The sequence below is a fragment of the Podarcis cretensis genome (genome assembly GCF_951804945.1).
Source record: "Podarcis cretensis genome assembly, chromosome: 12".
In the NCBI taxonomy this organism is placed as follows: Eukaryota; Metazoa; Chordata; class Lepidosauria; order Squamata; family Lacertidae; genus Podarcis; species Podarcis cretensis.
Window position 1 is genome coordinate 37,998,890 of NC_137181.1, and position 16,521 is coordinate 38,015,410.

Consider the following 16,521-nt stretch of genomic DNA (forward strand, 5'->3'; position numbering starts at 1 on the left):
CCAGGCCCCACCTACAAATATGAAAAGCCATCGTTCATCTTCTCCACTTTTCAGAAAGAACCTGTGGTCAAACAGCTACTGCTAAACAAAGTAGCATTTCTCCACAGGGGACTTCTGGGGGCTGACATTTTTTTCCTCTGAAGTCCCAACCAGAGGAAGATTCCATTAACACATACAGTGGTAACTGGGGTTAAGAACTTAATTCGTTCCAGAGGTCCGTTCTTAACCTGAAACTGTTCTTAACCTGAGGTACCACTTTAGCTAATGGGGCCTCCCGCTGATGCCGTGCCACCACTGTGCAATTTCTGTTCTCATCCTGAAGCAAAGTTCTTAACCCGAGGTACTATTTCTGGGTTAGCTGAGTCTGTAACCTGAAGTGTCTGTAACCTGAAGCGTCTGTAACCTGAGGTACCACTGTACTGTTGTACCCAAGGGCTCTGGGGAGAAGCAAAACATGGACTACCAAGTGCAGCTACAAGGAGGAGTTTCAGAGGTGGACCTTAAATGTTCCCACCCCCACCCCCTTATGTTGATTTACTCCTTCCAAAATTTCCTGGGGGCTGTCCTCCATTTCACCCACCCACCCAAAATGTGAGTCATACATTCTAATATGAGAACATTCAGCTCAGTGCTAATATAAATTCTTAAATATGGTTCTCCCATTTAATCAAAATAAATGGAGCGGGGGAAGCCATAGGTCAGTGGAAAAGTTCAAACCACAACATCTCAGGTATGGCTGGGAAAGATTTCTCTCTGAAACTCTGCACAAGCTCTGCTGTTAGTGTAGACTTCAGTGAGCTAGGACCAATGATCAGACTGTACAAAGTAACTTCTTATATTAAGCTGCTTTGAGTTATTGGGAAAGCTTTCTGAGATATTTATACTGTAAGAAAAATATATACGTTAAACATGTTCAATTTCAGGCATCAGACTCCCTCCCACAAAAAAATATTACTGGTTGTAAAGATGAGTCTATTTTAAACATGTCCTGTTTCTATTTTTAAAACATTCTGCTTATTGTTTAAGCGGTAGGCATATGATACTAGGCAGTTTTCAAAGGAGAAGTGAAACAGATTGAAAGAAGTCAACAAGCTCAAGGAACCCTTAGGTTTCACCTGTGGTGAATTACAATGTCAATAACTGAATGACGCTGTTCAAACAGATTTGCATGTGCGTGCATTGCATGTTATTATATTTACTATATATTTTATTACATGTTTACAAAATCAGAATTGCTCCTTAACATGCTGAGTTTGCAATCTTACACTCAGAGTTTTCACCATATACTTAAAGCACACAATTCAGCAATGAAATAAATTGTGTATCAGTCAATGAAGGTTCAGTTATCCAAGGCTGAAATTATTATGGCTCATCAAGTGGCTGTCTGTTTTAAGCTGCTGTTTCAGCATTCTGTAAGAAGAGCTCCAAAACAGCTATTATTTCAAGCACTCACTTATATATATATTTCAGTTGTATTAGCCTCTTTTTTCAGAAAGCCAAGAAGGGCTTAAATGGGACTCCTAGAAGGTCTGCCATCCAGATGAGCCCTGCTTAACCTCACTGAGAAAAGAGCACTGAGTGCCCTCAGATTAATCTCTAGATCAAAATATGGATGGAGAGAATAATGGTCATTCTCACAGAATATGGCACTCACGTTTAGAACATACGGTAATTCAAATATAAACAGGAACTAAGATGGCGAAGCTAACTAACATATGAGGCAACCATTAAAGGAAGTATCTGGCGGGCAGGTCCAGTTAAAAAGTAGACAAGAGATTCCACTAAAATCTGAACAATTAGCAATAAATCCTAAAAGTGACAGAATATTCAACAACAATGAAACAAGGTTGTTTCTCAGTTTAGTAAGGAAATCTATGGAAATTCCCAAAGATTAGAGGAGAGGGGGAAAACCCCCCTCAACTCTGATCTTAACATACTTATTCAAACTCTTGCTAAAGGTAAAGGGACCCCTGACCATTAGGTCCAGTCATGACCGACTCTGGGGTTGCGGCGCTCATCTCACTTTATTGGCTGAGGAAGCCGGCATACAGCTTCCGGGTCATGTGGCCAGCATGACTAAGCCGCTTCTGGCGAACCAGAGCAGCGCACGGAAACGCCGTTTACCTTCCCGCCGGAGCGGTACCTATTTATCCACTTGCACTTTGACGTGCTTTCCAACTGCTAGGTTGGCAGGAGCAGGGACCGAGCAATGGGAGCTCACCCCGTCACGGGGATTCGAACCGCCGACCTTCTGATCGGCAAGTCCTAGGCTATGTGGTTTAACCCACAGCGCCACCCACGTCCCCAAACCCTTGCTAGAGAAAGTTTAATCCTGTTTTTAAATCCCTCTAACCTATTACAGTGATAGCAGGAAGAAACAATGATGTTTCTGGCAACAGAGTGCCCCACAGAGACCTGCCAAATGTAGCAATTCAGATGTGGTTTCCTGCTCCTATGCCTCTCTTACCACATCTACAATGGCTAAACAGAGAGTGTGGGAAGCCCACATTTCTACAGCAAAAGGAAATATTATGACTTCTGAGCTGATATTCAGAGGAAACGTCATTTAGATAGTCAAGAATGTGCAAAAATTGGCAAGCCTGCATCATTATGGCAAAAGGCCTCCGAGTTAAGAATATATCTGAATCTCTGAAGTCACATTTTGTAACAGCAAAGGGTTACAGGAAGAGGACAGACATTATAATGGTAAAAAGGTAAAGGACCCCTGGATGGTTAAGTCTAGTCAAAGGCAACTATGAGGTTGTGCTGCTCATCTCGCTTTCAGGCTGAGGGAGCCGACGTTTGACCACAGATAGCTTTCCAGGTCATGTGGCCAGCATGACTAAACCGCTTCTGGCACAACAGGACACCATGACAGAAACCGGAGCACACAGAAACACCGTTTACCTTCCCACTGCAGCGATACCTATTTATCTACTTGCACTGGCATGCTTTCAAACTGTTAGGTTGGCAGAAACTGGGACAGAGCAATGGGAGCTCACTTTGTCACAGGGATTTGAACCACCGACCTTCTGATCGGCAAGCCCAAGAGGCTCAGTGGTTTAGACCACAGCTCCACCCGTGTCCCATTATACAACATTACAAGACACAGATGCAAAGCAGGCAGGGTTGGGGAGACTAGTCTGAAGAACTGTTTCCTAATACAGGTAGGCAGCCGTGTTGGTCTGACACAGTCAAAATAAATAAATAAATTAAAAAATGGTCCAGTAGCACCTTAGAGACCAGCTAAATTTGTTCTGGGAATAAGCTTTCGTGTGCATGCACACTTCTTCAGAAACAGTACACTGAAACAGAAGTACCAGACCCTTGTATATAGTGGGAGGATGGGGTGGGGTTTTTCTCAGAAAGGTAGTAGCAGACGGGTGATAGTCTCAATGGGTATGGTAAAACTGCTGATGACTTCAATTAGTCCTACAGGAAAAAGCACATTGCCTCCCACTACATATAAGGGTCTGGTGACTTCTGTTTCAGTGTATCTGAAGAAGTGTGCATGCACACGAAAGCTTATACCCAGAACAAACTTAGCTGGTCTCTAAGGTGCTACTGGACCATTTTTTAATTTATTTTTATTTTGCTTCCTAATAGCAATTGAAAAGAATTTTGGCTAGACCTGGAGTGAAAGACAAGTGTATCTGGGAGTCTCATAGAGGCTGATAAGAGCCAAATGCAGGGAGCAAACCAAGCAGTGTGGAAGGAGAAGGGTAAACTAATATTTATGAAACACATCTTGGTATTGGGACTTAGGGCCTTCCAAAACGTGTGGGCTAACATGGATTCACTTAAAGGGAAGAGTGAGGTTATGACCCCTGATTTGTGCAGGCCCAATAACATCAGGGTAGAAATGTGGAAGTCATGAGGAAACAGTATTATTATGTGCAGCAGACGGAGGATGGGTGAAGTGTTGCGCAGACGGATAGAGCAGCCACAAAGCCATGAGATTAAATCAGCAAATCTCTAACACTAGTCAGGCCACTTCTGGAGCAGTTCCAGGTACCACACGTAAGTACTGTAAAAATCTAGTGATGCAACTCTACAATTCTATGATTGTATGAAAAACAAAGAATGGAATCAAATGGCAACAGGTTCAGGGAAGCAAAATGGAAGATGGTCAGGGGTATGGAAAACAAGTCGTATCAGAAAAGGTTGAAGGACCTGGGTTTGCTTAGCCTGGAGAAGAGAAGAGTGAGGAGCTGGGAGGGCGTAATGCTACTGTTCAAGCACTGGAAGAGCTATCACACAGAAGGAAAAGAGTTGCTTTTTGATGCACAAAAGGGCAGGACAAGATCTAATGGGCTTAATTTACATGAGTTTTGCCTTTCGTTGAGCACAAGGAGAAACTTATTAGCAGTAAAAGTGATTCAACGATGGAACCAGTGCTTTTTTTTCAGGGGGTACATAGTACCGGCACTGTTATGTACTGAAGTTCTCACCCTGGGCCAGTAGGGGGATACTGTAGATAGTTATGCAAATAAGGGATCGAAAGTGATGTTCAGTGATTGGATAGTTTTAGAAAATTGTTACAGTTACGTTGTACTGGAGCTCTATATAAGCAGGCTGACTGAACCCTTCAGTTCAGTTCTCTTCTGGCCTGTGAATAAACAAGAGCTATTTGAAGAATCGCTGTGTCGTCTGATATGTTCACCCACAACTTAACAGGCACCTCTTTTTGTTGTTGTTAAAAAGCATGGCACTTACTGTAACAACTTCATGGTGAGTACCAGCACCTATTTTTCTAGAAAAAAAGCACTGAATGGAGCCATTTATGCAAGGGAAGGTGAGCTCTCCCTTGCTGGATGCCTTTAAGTAAAGATATGATGACCATCTGTTGGGGATGTTGTAGGACCAGATGGGCTACCAGGCCCCCTCCAACTCTGCAATAAGAATTATAGGTTGGGAGAGGCTAGCACACAAAATCTAAAACATTCAGGCATGTGCACATGTGCAATTCCATAAACTTTTGAGAAATCCTAATAACCTCACCCCAACATTGCAAGGACTAAAGAAGAAGAAGAAGGGAGAATCAATGGAGATACATCAAGGCATAGCCAGGATTTATTTTTTAGGGGGGCAGGTTATATGGGGGGGGCAGAATCAAGTTATCTGTGATGCAATTGGTCAGTTAGTTAAGTGTTTTTATTTCTTTGCTGGGGGGGGGATCGGTCTCCCCTGCACCCCCAGCTACATGCATGCTCTAGTAAAGGTAAACGGTAAAGGACCCATGGATGGTTAAAGGTAAAGGTAAAGCTACCCCTGCCCGTGCGGGCCAGTCGTGTCCGACTCTAGGGTTGTGCGCTCATCTCACTTAAGAGGCCGGGAGCCAGCGCTGTCCGGAGACACTTCCGGGTCACGTGGCCAGCATGACGAAGCTGCTCTGGCGAGCCAGCACCAGTGCAGCACACAGAAACGCCATTTACCTTCCCGCTGGAGTAGTTCCTATTCATCTACTTGCACTTAGGGGTGCTTTCGAACTGCTAGGTGGGCAGGAGCTGGGACCAAAAGACGGGAGCTCACCCCGCCGCAGGGATTCGAACCACCGACCATACGATCGGCAAGTCCTAGGCACTGAGGTTTTACCCACAGCGCCACCTGCGTCCCTTCATGGATGGTTAAAGGTAAAAAGGCAAAGGTACCCCTGCCCGTACGGGCCAGTCTTGACAGACTCTGGGGTTGTGCGCCCATCTCACTTAAGAGGCCAGGGGCCAGCGCTGTCCGAAGACACTTCCGGGTCACGTGGCCAGCGTGACATTGCTGCTCTGGCGAGCCAGAGCCGCACACGGAAACGCCATTTACCTTCCCGCTGGTAAGCGGTTCCTATTTATCTACTTGCACCCGGAGGTGCTTTCGAACTGCTAGGTTGGCAGGCGCTGGGACCGAGCAGCGGGAGCGCACCCCGCCGCAGGGATTTGAACCGCCGACCTTTCGATCGGCAAGTCCTAGGCGCTGAGGCTTTAACCCACAGCGCCACCTGCGTCCCTATGGATGGTTAAGTCCAGTCAAATTCGACTATGGGGTACAGTGCCCACCTTCGCTTTCAGGCTAAGAGAGCCGGCGTTTGTCCACAGACAGCTTCCTGGGTCATGTGGCCAGCAAGACTAAACCACTTATGGCACAACGGGACACCGTGATGGAAACCAGAGTGCATGGAAACTCTGTTTACCTTCCTGCTGCAGTGGTACCTATTTATCTACTCACACTGGTGTGCTTTTGAACTGCTAGGTTGGCAGGAGCTGGGACAGAGCAACGGGAGCTCACCCCGTTGCAGGGATTCAAACCACCAACCTTCTGATCAGCAAGCCCAAGAGGCTCAGTGGTTTAGACCACAGCACCACCCTACAATACTCTAGTATGAATTGCAAGCAGTGGCCTCATACCTACTGGGAAAGCCAGGGGTAGAGAAACGGGACCAAATAAATATGTGGAACAGAAAGCAAGATAGCAGGAACATCTACCTGTGAGGCCTTGGAAAGGTCTTGTGCAAAATTGCAGTAGCTTTCCAAAGTATTCTGTGCAGAGGGAAATAACAAGTATTCTTGTTATTTGTGGTGGGAGGAGATGTGGGAATGTGGGAAAGGGGAAAAGAAAACAAAGACATTATGCTTTTAAAATACACCTTTATATCATTGTGCTACTTGCAGAATTAACTGCCCTGAAAGTCTGGCAGGCACAGAAGAAGTGGAGCTACAAAACAACTTAAGTTAAACAAACACACTTTCTGCCCGCAGGCTCTTGAAAAGGTAAACTAAAACTAATTATAACATAGTTGTAATGACAGCTGTATGGACTTTTAACAATGTAATCCTACACATTTCTATTAAGAAGCATGTGCCATCGTTTTCAAGACGGCTTTCTCCCATGCAAATATTTATCGGGCTGAAGCTGAACTAACCTCCTTTACAAAACAGAATGCTTACAGCTCAAGGTCTATCTAAAGCTGAAATAATATTTCTAGTATGGCAATTGTGAGAAGAAAAAAGGATTGCCGTGTTTCATCGGAAAGCACAATACATTCTGACAATAGAGAACAGAAAAGAGCTGTTGGCAAAAGGTCAGAGATGTTAATGGAGATAAGAGACAAGTTCCAGGAATTGGTGGTGGTTGTGTTGGTCTGATCAAGATTCAGAAGGATTAAGTTAGCAAAGACTGGAAACCTGCTCCTGCAAATTCAGCACACAGTATCAATGCATCAGAGTATGTGGATCAGAGTATATGCATGGAGTATGTGGATCATGCATACCACTGCCCTCTACTGTGTGTAATCAAAATAGCAACGATTCTATTTATTGGAAAGAGCCAACAACTCTATTTATTCAAACTAAAATTTTGCAAAGCGACATTTTGCTTTAGCTAAAATAGCAAAGGGACCACTATTGCAAGCAATATAAAAGGCTAAATTCAATCAAATTCATTTCTTTTAAAAGTGGATGTAGAATGAAAAGACAAAAAAAATAAATAATAAAAAATGGGGTGGGAAGAGAAAGGTGTACTCACCCTGCAGAAATCATTAAGAGAGAAAGACTATATCTCAAACTATTTTCCTTAAGTTTGGTTTGTACTGTACATAGTTATCTCCTGACTGCAAATGGAACCCCTGTCATTATGAAACAAAGATGTTCATTCTGCTTGGAACTCTTCCAAAGGAAACCATCTAGAAGGATTTATCTCTGTGCTCAATGACTGCAACGTATCTGCTATTGGTATTGATAGGAATTGAGCCAGCATAAATATGCCAATAGTGATGATTTGTTTAAGAGAATTTGCATACCACTTAATTGTAAAAAAAATAATAAATCCAAGTGTTTTACATAAAACAACCAAAAAGCAATACAGCTCAATGTCAATGAGCAGGGAGTTCCACAGTGTTACCATGCAAAAAAGACTGATTTCTTACAAGTGCAGAACAACCATCACGTGCCACATGTAGAAGTTCTGGTTCTGCTGATCTCAGTGGGCAAATATATGTAAGGCAGTATTTCTAGAAAACTGACCCCAACCTGCTAAGGGCTTTATATACCAAAAGAATCATTCATCTATATGATTTTCCGCACCTGAACTAGCCTCTTGTTAAGACTGATTACCGGTAATTGCTTAGATCGTCAAACAATATTTGTATTATTCACGCAGTTTCAAAAAAGAAACAACAAAATCACTGTCACAATTTTTTCAGGTTAAGTTACACAACATGATTAAAAGAGTACAATTATGGATTGTGTGGGTGTGCGCATCTCCACTACAGTCATACCTCATGTTACGTCCGCTTCATGTTACATTCTTTCAGGTTACGTCCTGCGGCAACCCAGAAGTACCAGAAAGGGTTACTTCCGGGTTTCGCCGCTTGCGCATGCGCAGAAGCGGCAAATTGAAACCCATGCATGCGCAGACACGCCGCTGCGGTTTGCGCTCTTTTCATGTTGCGAACGGGCCTCTAGAATGGATCCCGTTCGCAACCAGAGGTACCACTGTATGGGTTAAGAAGTGTCTTAAGTGGAATGTGAAATTAAATCAGTGAAAATAACATATAAGGGTGAACATTGCCTCAAAATAACACAATGAGTCATCTCCAAACTTCAAGCCGGGGTTCGCCAACATGGTGCCCACAAGGACTAGTACACTTGCCAGTACCTCCTATTTAGCTCATGAAAAGTGAAAGTAAATATCCCCTCATAAATCCAAAATGCTCAAGGGACTGTTTCCTCTTCTTGCTCAGTTTCCACTGTCTCAGCCTGTCCAACACTGAGCATGTCCCCTTAAGCATGGCCACGGTTCATTAGATACAAGGAGCAGATACCCACCTTCCATTCTGAATACAGAGGTGCAATGAGCTAATCTCTGTTAACAAACATGGCAGTGGCAGGAGGAGGTGCCCTTCCTATGCATTGATGAAGGGGCTGATTGGGGAGTGGGACACACATCTGCACAATGTGGCAGTCATGTGTCTTTTTAGAAGTGGTGACCATTTTCTATTATGCTTCACACCCACCCACACACCCATGTCAACAGTTCCTCAAAATCCCAAAAGCGCCCACTGGCTCAGAAAGGTTGTGACCCCTGCTATAAGCTACAAAACTTACTGCCCATCCGATTTCTCATTAGACTTGTGGAATGTGAGTCAGTTGATTCACTTTTAACAACAGGGCTGCAGCTGTGACCCTATAATTAATAAATACGTATGTACACATTCATCCCTCTCTTTTATCGATCTCACTTCACCCAACGGTCTGTCCAAACCTGCCCACAGCTTAACCTCTCATGTGCGTTGAGCATGTGCAGAAGCACCCTTATGACTAACACAGGCCACAAAAGTACATTTTACCGTAAATAAAATCAACAGAAGCACTTGCTAGATCAGGGGTCAGCAAACTTTTTGAGCAGGGGGCTGGTCCACTGTCCCTCAGACCATGTGGGGGGCTGGACTATATTTTGGGGGGGGGGGAATGAATGAATTCCTATGCCCCACAGATAACCCAGAGATGCATTTTAAATAAAAGGTCACATTCTACTCATGTAAAAACACCCTAATTCCCAGACTGTCCGTGGGCCTGATTTATAAGGCAATTGGGCCGGATCCGGCCCCCGGGCCTTAGTATGCCTACCCATGTGCTAGAATGATTCCCTTGACCTAACACAACAAACCGTTTCCCTAAAAATGTTGGACAAATGGAGAAATCATCCCAGGAAAACCACCCCAGCAAAACCTATGGAATAAAAATTTACAGTACCTGCCGTCATTCCAGCATTTCTCATCAAGCATTCAAAACAAGCCGTTTCTTATCCTTTCTACCCCAAATTTGGCATGGACCATCCTCAAGACTAGCCCTCTTACGATGACAAGCTTCAGTTTGTTGAACCATTTTCTATCTATACAAAGCACAACCCTCCTTCACCCACAATTTATCATTATAATGGCATAATGCAATTCAGCCAACTCGCCCTTAAAATAGGGTCATAACTGGCTTATACCTAATCTAATAAAATCCTGGATTTAAAGTACGCCATTTATTTTCAGCCCTGTTCCTTCCCCCTACCTGCATCTTACAATGAATACAGGTCAACATGGTACCAGGGGGTTGTTTTGGGAGACCTTAGCTGCTTTCAGTAGTCTATGCTCTGTTGTAGATTTCCTTAGTAGGCATCAAATCTCTCCAGAGAAAGGCACTGCATTTTTTTTCTGATTAGTTGGCAAATGAATAATTGAAGAAGCAAATGGTTGAAATCACTTAAGATGCTTTTAGGCATCACGCTGCCAATATGGGACAAATTGACACAAGCATTGATGTTGCTTCCCATGTGTATTGTAGTTCTCCCTTCTGTGGTGATCCTTCTTCCACTGTAATACATTGCACCGGTTTTTGAAGACATTAACTTTTCCATGTGATTTTGATGAAAAACAGAAATTGGTTCTCTCTCTCTCTTTCCTTTATGCATTCCATTTCACCCAGAGAAAACATCCCCACTTTTTTATGGTTCTAGAGAGCACTTTAGAAATACAAGGACTTTTGCCATTTTGAGTCCTGTACAAATAGGACAAAGATATTTCAAGAACCAAAGGCTCATTTATAATTATATGCACAATAAGCTTAATATGTGCCCAGTTCTAGCCTGCCTCCTCTACTTCTGGGTGAATTCTGCACCTGCACATCTGCTAAAGTATCACTCCTCAAAATCCTCTGTTCAGTTATGCTTGGACTACTGCAACGCGCTCTACGTGGGGCTGCTGTTGAAGGTGACCCGGAAACTACAACTAATCCAGAATGCGGCAGCAAAACTGGTGACTCGGAGTATACCTGAAGGAGCGTCTCCACCTCCATCGTTCAGCCCAGACACTTGAGGTCCAGCGCTGAGGACCTTCTGGCGGTTCCCTCCCTGCGACAAGTGAGGTTACAGGGAACCAGGCAGAGGGCCTTCTCGTTAGTGGCGCCCGCCCTGTGGAACGCCCTCCCATCAGATGTCAAGGAAATAAACAACTACCTCACTTTTAGAAAACATCTGAAGGCAGCTTTGTTTATGGAAGTTTTTAATGTTTGATGTTTTATCATGTTTTTCATATTCTGCTGGGAGCCACCCAGAGTGGCTGGGAAGGCCCAGCGCCCGGCAAGATGGGCAGGGTATAAGTAATAAATTGTTGTTTTGTTGTTGTTGTTAAGATCTGGTGGTTTCCCATGGTTGAAAACATCTCCTTGAACTTTTATCCACCAAGAATGTGATAGTCAGGCCAAATTCAAGCTGTTATCATTGTTATGGAAAGCCCTTAACAGCATGGGGCCAGTTTATTAACCCCATATATGCTCACTCAACAACAGTGATCCATGAAACTGACATTTATTAACTAAATAAATATACTGCCCTTTACCTGGAGGTCTCAGGGAGGTTCACAAAACAAGATCAACATATAAAACCACAGTATATATAAACAAAATAAAAGCAGCAACCCAGTAACACCTGCCCCCCAAAGGAACAACATTTTAAAAGGGAATAGGATGTCAATCAAATCAACCAAAGGCCTGTTTTAAAAGGAACGTTTTTGCTTGGTGCCTAAAGGTGCATAATGAAGGCACCAGGCAAACATCTCCGGGAAGAGCATTCCACAGATGGGGAGCCACTCCACTGCAGAGAAGGCCCTTTCTCGTGTTGCCACCCTCCAGACCTCTTCGAGGCAGCACACGAAGAAGAGCCTCTGAAGATGATCTCAGAGTCTGGGTAGGTTCATATGGAAAGAGGCGGTCTTTGGCGTATTGCGATCCTGAGCCGTTTAAGGCTTTATGGGTCAAACCCAGCACTTTGAATTGGGCCCGGAAACTACTTGGTAGCCAGTGCAGTCAGACCAGTATTGGTGTAATATGCTCAAACCATCTTGCAACCTGGCTGCTGAATTCTGCACTTTTAGAAGTGCCACATGATGTTTGTTCCAAATTTGTAATGAGCCAATATTTTAGTGTTGCAACTCCTATACCCTGGAACTCCCTGCCCATTGACAGGCAGCAGGGGCAGACTTTGGTCTTTCAAATTCAGTGGGCAACCAGTGTAAGGCCAAAATTTGGCACACACACCCAACTTCTGTTCTGCTCAATTCTCTGCGTCATAGTTGTGATGCCCTGCATGTAAATCACTTTCAGGTGCCTCATGGGAAGTGATTCATAAAAAAAGATGTGACAGCATCACATTAAAGGTAAAGGTAAAGGTACCCCTGCCCGTACGGGCCAGTCTGGACAGACTCTGGGGTTGTGCGCTCATCTCACTTAAGAGGCCAGGAGCCAGCGCTGTCCGGAGACACTTCCGGGTCACGTGGCCAGCGTGACATCGCTGCTCTGGCGAGCCAGAGCCGCACACGGAAACGCCGTTTACCTTCCCGCTGGTAAGCGGTCCCTATTTATCTACTTGCACCCGGAGGTGCTTTCGAACTGCTAGGTTGGCAGGCGCTGGGACCGAGCAGCGGGAGCGCACCCCGCCGCAGGGATTCGAACCGCCGACCTTTCGATCGGCAAGTCCTAGGCGCTGAGGCTTTAACCCACAGTGCCACCTGCGTCACATTAGTTAGGCATCACATTAGTTAGGCCTTAATATGAACTCCCTCTCAGTCTCATGTCTGATAGGCAAGGATGCACCAGAGCTAAGCTTACAATATGCTGAGAAGAACCTGATGTGGCAATCAGATGTTTGCTCCCCAAAATTATGATGGCAAGTTGCACTGAGCAAAGCCATAGTTTGCACAAGCATGAAGATTGATCATGAAAGATAACCTTTGACTTAATCCTGAGAGAAGCTTAAATCTACTTTTACTGCAGCCTAAGGTTGTAATTATGAGCAGTGGATGAATTCTACCATGATGAGAGGATGCCATGATAGAGTGGTCGTGTTTAATGAGAAGGAATTTAAAACAGAACCATCAAACTGAATTGGAGCTTTCAGCACCCTGTAATGCAGGCATTGGCAAACTCAGCCCTCCAGATGTTTTGGGATGACAACTCCCATCATCCCTGACCACTGGTCCTGTTAGCTAGGGAAGATGGGAGCTGTAGTCCCAAAACATCTGGAGGGCCGAGTGTGCCTATGTCTGCTGTAATGTGTAAGAAGATGACTTCTCAAAAGTAAAACATGGTAGCAATGCAGGAGATGCAAGAGGTTGAAGTCAGAATAAAGTTAGCTTCTCCTTGCTGCTAATCTGGTAGGGGAAGCAAACATATATTCCGGCAAGGTCAACCCTAACTGATGGATGCTTGCATTCCTAACTCAACAATTCATTGCTAGATGAATTATGAATTCTCCAACTCAGGGTCATTGACACGTGGGAGGGATGCATCCTTTCTTTGATGGAATTTCTCACTTTGCTAGAGTAAAGCAATCAGATTTTCTCTTAAGGGCCTATGACCTGAAAATAATTATAAGCCTACCCAAATGTATTCTGCTGATAATACAAGAAACATGAGTATTCACTGGGTATCACATGAATGGCACTGATTCAACTTGCTGGCCATTTTTGAGTCAAATTTTATTGTATAGTAAAACATATAACCTTACAATGGATCATAGACAGCCAGTCAGATTCACAATACCAATACATCAATATAACACATTAGATTATTGGCCACTCCTATGCTGCCCTGGGAATGCGCACCAAATCACTGCATTAAAGGAGTAACATTTATGCACTGGAGTGGAAAAGGGTGAGGGAGTGAAAGAAAACCAGTGGAGGTGGCAAAAAGCAGCAGTAGAAATTTCAGGAGGAGATGTGGGCTGGTACCAGTGTCTAGCAGCCCCCCTGCCAGGTCATAGGCCTTAACAAGTGTCAAATGGTGCTGATTCCTGATATCATGTGAATACCACCAACTCTGAAACAAAATGTAACATGTAATAACTAATAATAGCTGTGTTGGGAATGTTACACATTGCTGTAGGCCTTAAACTTACGCTATTCCCAACTGCTTATAGAGGAAAATCTTCTGAAATCAATAGTGCTTCTCCATGATTGCATTCTGGCTTAGATAAATGCCTCTCCTGGCTTGCATTCTTCTCTTTCCAGCAGGCTTATGCCAGTGAAACATTTAGAAAGGGTTTTTTTTTTTAAAAAAAGCAGGCATGTACTTTTAAAAATCAAGAACGAATGGCTTCCTAAAGACTTTTCACTTCATCCTCCTCCTGCCCCACTCCAAGTTAGGACTTTCCAGGAGTCATAAAACAGAACAGCATGTTCACCTCTCCCATTACAGAACAGCATGATGTGCCACTTAGTTACATTTTTACTCAACCACCACAGTCCAGACAATCAAAATATGCACACAGTGAAAGGCAAGGGCTTTTAGGCTCACAGTTCCAGCTCTTTTACCACCAACACTTTTTCATTGCACTTGTGTCACTTTTTATTTTTAAAAAAATTAAATTGGTTTGCATACTCCATCTGGATTAATGCATCTTCAGGACAAAGGCAGTATCCTGAGCTGTCTGCTTTTACCCCACCTCAAATGAACTGTCAACTACTATCACCCTGTGCAGGCAAATAAGCTATAGGCAATAGTCATGATAGCCTGAGCACCTGCCTCTTTCACTTACATTCCTGCAAGGGTTATAAAAAATGCAACCTTCTTGCAGGGGTGCCAACTTGAAAGAAATATTGGGGGGACCGGGTGAGCTCCACCCCGCATAATCAGTCACATGATGCAGCACATGCACACTATTTGAATGGCAATGCCCATCAACTTGGAGGGGCAACCCCCTCAAATATTTTATTGGTGGGGCCAAGGGGACCTCCGCCCCTCGGAGTTTTGGCTCTTATGCCTTCTTGCAAGAAAACGTACTTCCACATTCTTGTTTCATTCACCTGCTGCTGCCATTTACTCCTTGGCTCTCAATTGATCGCTCTCTGACACTCTGTGAGATTTCCTACTGATCATGTTTAAGCCGTGTGTGAAACGTGGCCTGGAAAACCAAAACAAAACGGAAAGGAAGAAAGCCCAGACCCCAAACGCCCTGCAAGGTAAGAGCATTTTGTTCTCCTATCATCCTCCTAGTCAGCGTCCCGTCCTTCCCTGATTCCTCCTGAAGCCAGCCTTGGCACAGGGAGACCCGGCTGCCGCGGGACTTGTTGAAAGAAAGCACTTGTTCGACACTCCAGGCAGCGAGGGGAAACGAAATCCTACAGGTGACGGCGGCCCCGAATTCCTGGCCGCGCCGCCACGCGCGATCTCCTGGAGAGGTCCTTGGCGGAGAGGCCCAGCTCGGCTCCCAGTGGAAGCAGCCGGGGAAAAGAGGCGAGGCTCCGCCCGGGCTACGGGGGCTCCTCCCCGCCCGGCGCCCCCTTGACGCAACCACGCCAGCCGGCAAGTCCCCGCGGAGACCTCGTCCCTTCCCCGGCGGCAGCCACTTGACCTCCTTCAGCAGCAACCCTTCCCCGCTGCCGGGGCCCTGCACGCCGCCCTGTCCGTCCCTCCGGCCTGCCTGCCTGCCTGCCTGCCTGCGTGACGCGCCGCCTCCGCCGCGAGGCGCCTCGGGTGCAGTGAGCGAGGCCGGCCCGGGGTTGGCCCGCCAGAGAGGCAGGGCGAGAAAGCGAGCGAGCGAGCGGGCGAGCAGCCCGCCCGCGCGCGCGCGCCATCCTCCTCCTCCTCGCCTCCACACCTAGCAACAGCGCTGACAGGACGCAGCCGCCGCCGCCGCTGCAGCGGGAGGAGGAGGAAGCGGAATGGCCGCCTCGCCGGCGGCGGCGGCGGCGGCGGCTTCTCCCTCCCTCCTTCCCCCCCCCACACAGCCCTGACAGCCAGAGCCGGGGCGGAAGCAGCAGGCGGCGTGCTGGACTCGTCCTCCTCCTCCTCCTCCTCCCTCCGGGTCTCTCGGCGCGCCGCGGCTGCCAAGGCAAACTCCGGCGCCTTTGCAACAGCCCCGGGGCTGCACGCGCCACGCCAGCCACCCGGCGGCCGAGTACCTCAGGCACCCAACTCGCCAAGCAGCCGCCGCACAACACACCCACCCTCGTGCCTGCCGCCCCTCACCCGCCGCCCCTGCCCTCCCATTCATCCCCGGCGGCAGCCTCGCCCGCCAGTCCCCCAGACGCTTCACCCCGCACACCCGACGCCCCTCCCCGCTCGCCACTCCGAGCCGCTCCCGCCCACCCGCCGTTCTAGCGTGCTTGGGGGTCTCTCTGGCCGCCGCCGCCGCCGCCGCCCCCCTCCCCCGCCCCACGCCCACGCGCCTGCCGGGGGGGGGGGAGCCCGACCCTCTCGCTCACCCACCGATATGGTTGTCCTCGATGTGCTCGATGAGCTCGGCCAGGGTTGGGAAGGGCAGCCCGCAGCCCCCGAAGCGGCAGGTATTGGAGAAGAAGGAGGCGGCGGCGATGCCTGTCATGGTGTTACATGGAGGTTTTCGCCCCTCTCCGCCCTGCGGTGCCTACTCTGCCAGGGCCGCCGCCGGCGGGAAAGGGAGAAACCGGACAGAGAGGAGAGGAGATGGGGAGAGAGGGAGAGAGAGAGAGAGAGAGAGAGAGAGAGAGAGAGGGAGGGAGAGAGGGAGGCTGGG

General features: G+C 46.7%; 1 protein-coding gene across 1 annotated transcript in view; it reads right to left on the minus strand.

The window, feature by feature from the left end:
* Positions 1-16,483, minus strand: part of JAZF1 (JAZF zinc finger 1) — a 127,272-nt gene extending 110,789 nt beyond the window's left edge. Inside the window, exon 1 of the mRNA XM_079948092.1 lies at positions 16,236-16,483. Within this exon, the coding sequence (XP_079804218.1) occupies positions 16,236-16,350 (115 nt within the window). The 5' untranslated portion in view covers positions 16,351-16,483. The remainder of the gene's footprint in view (positions 1-16,235) is intronic.
* Positions 16,484-16,521: the final 38 nt, after the last annotated feature.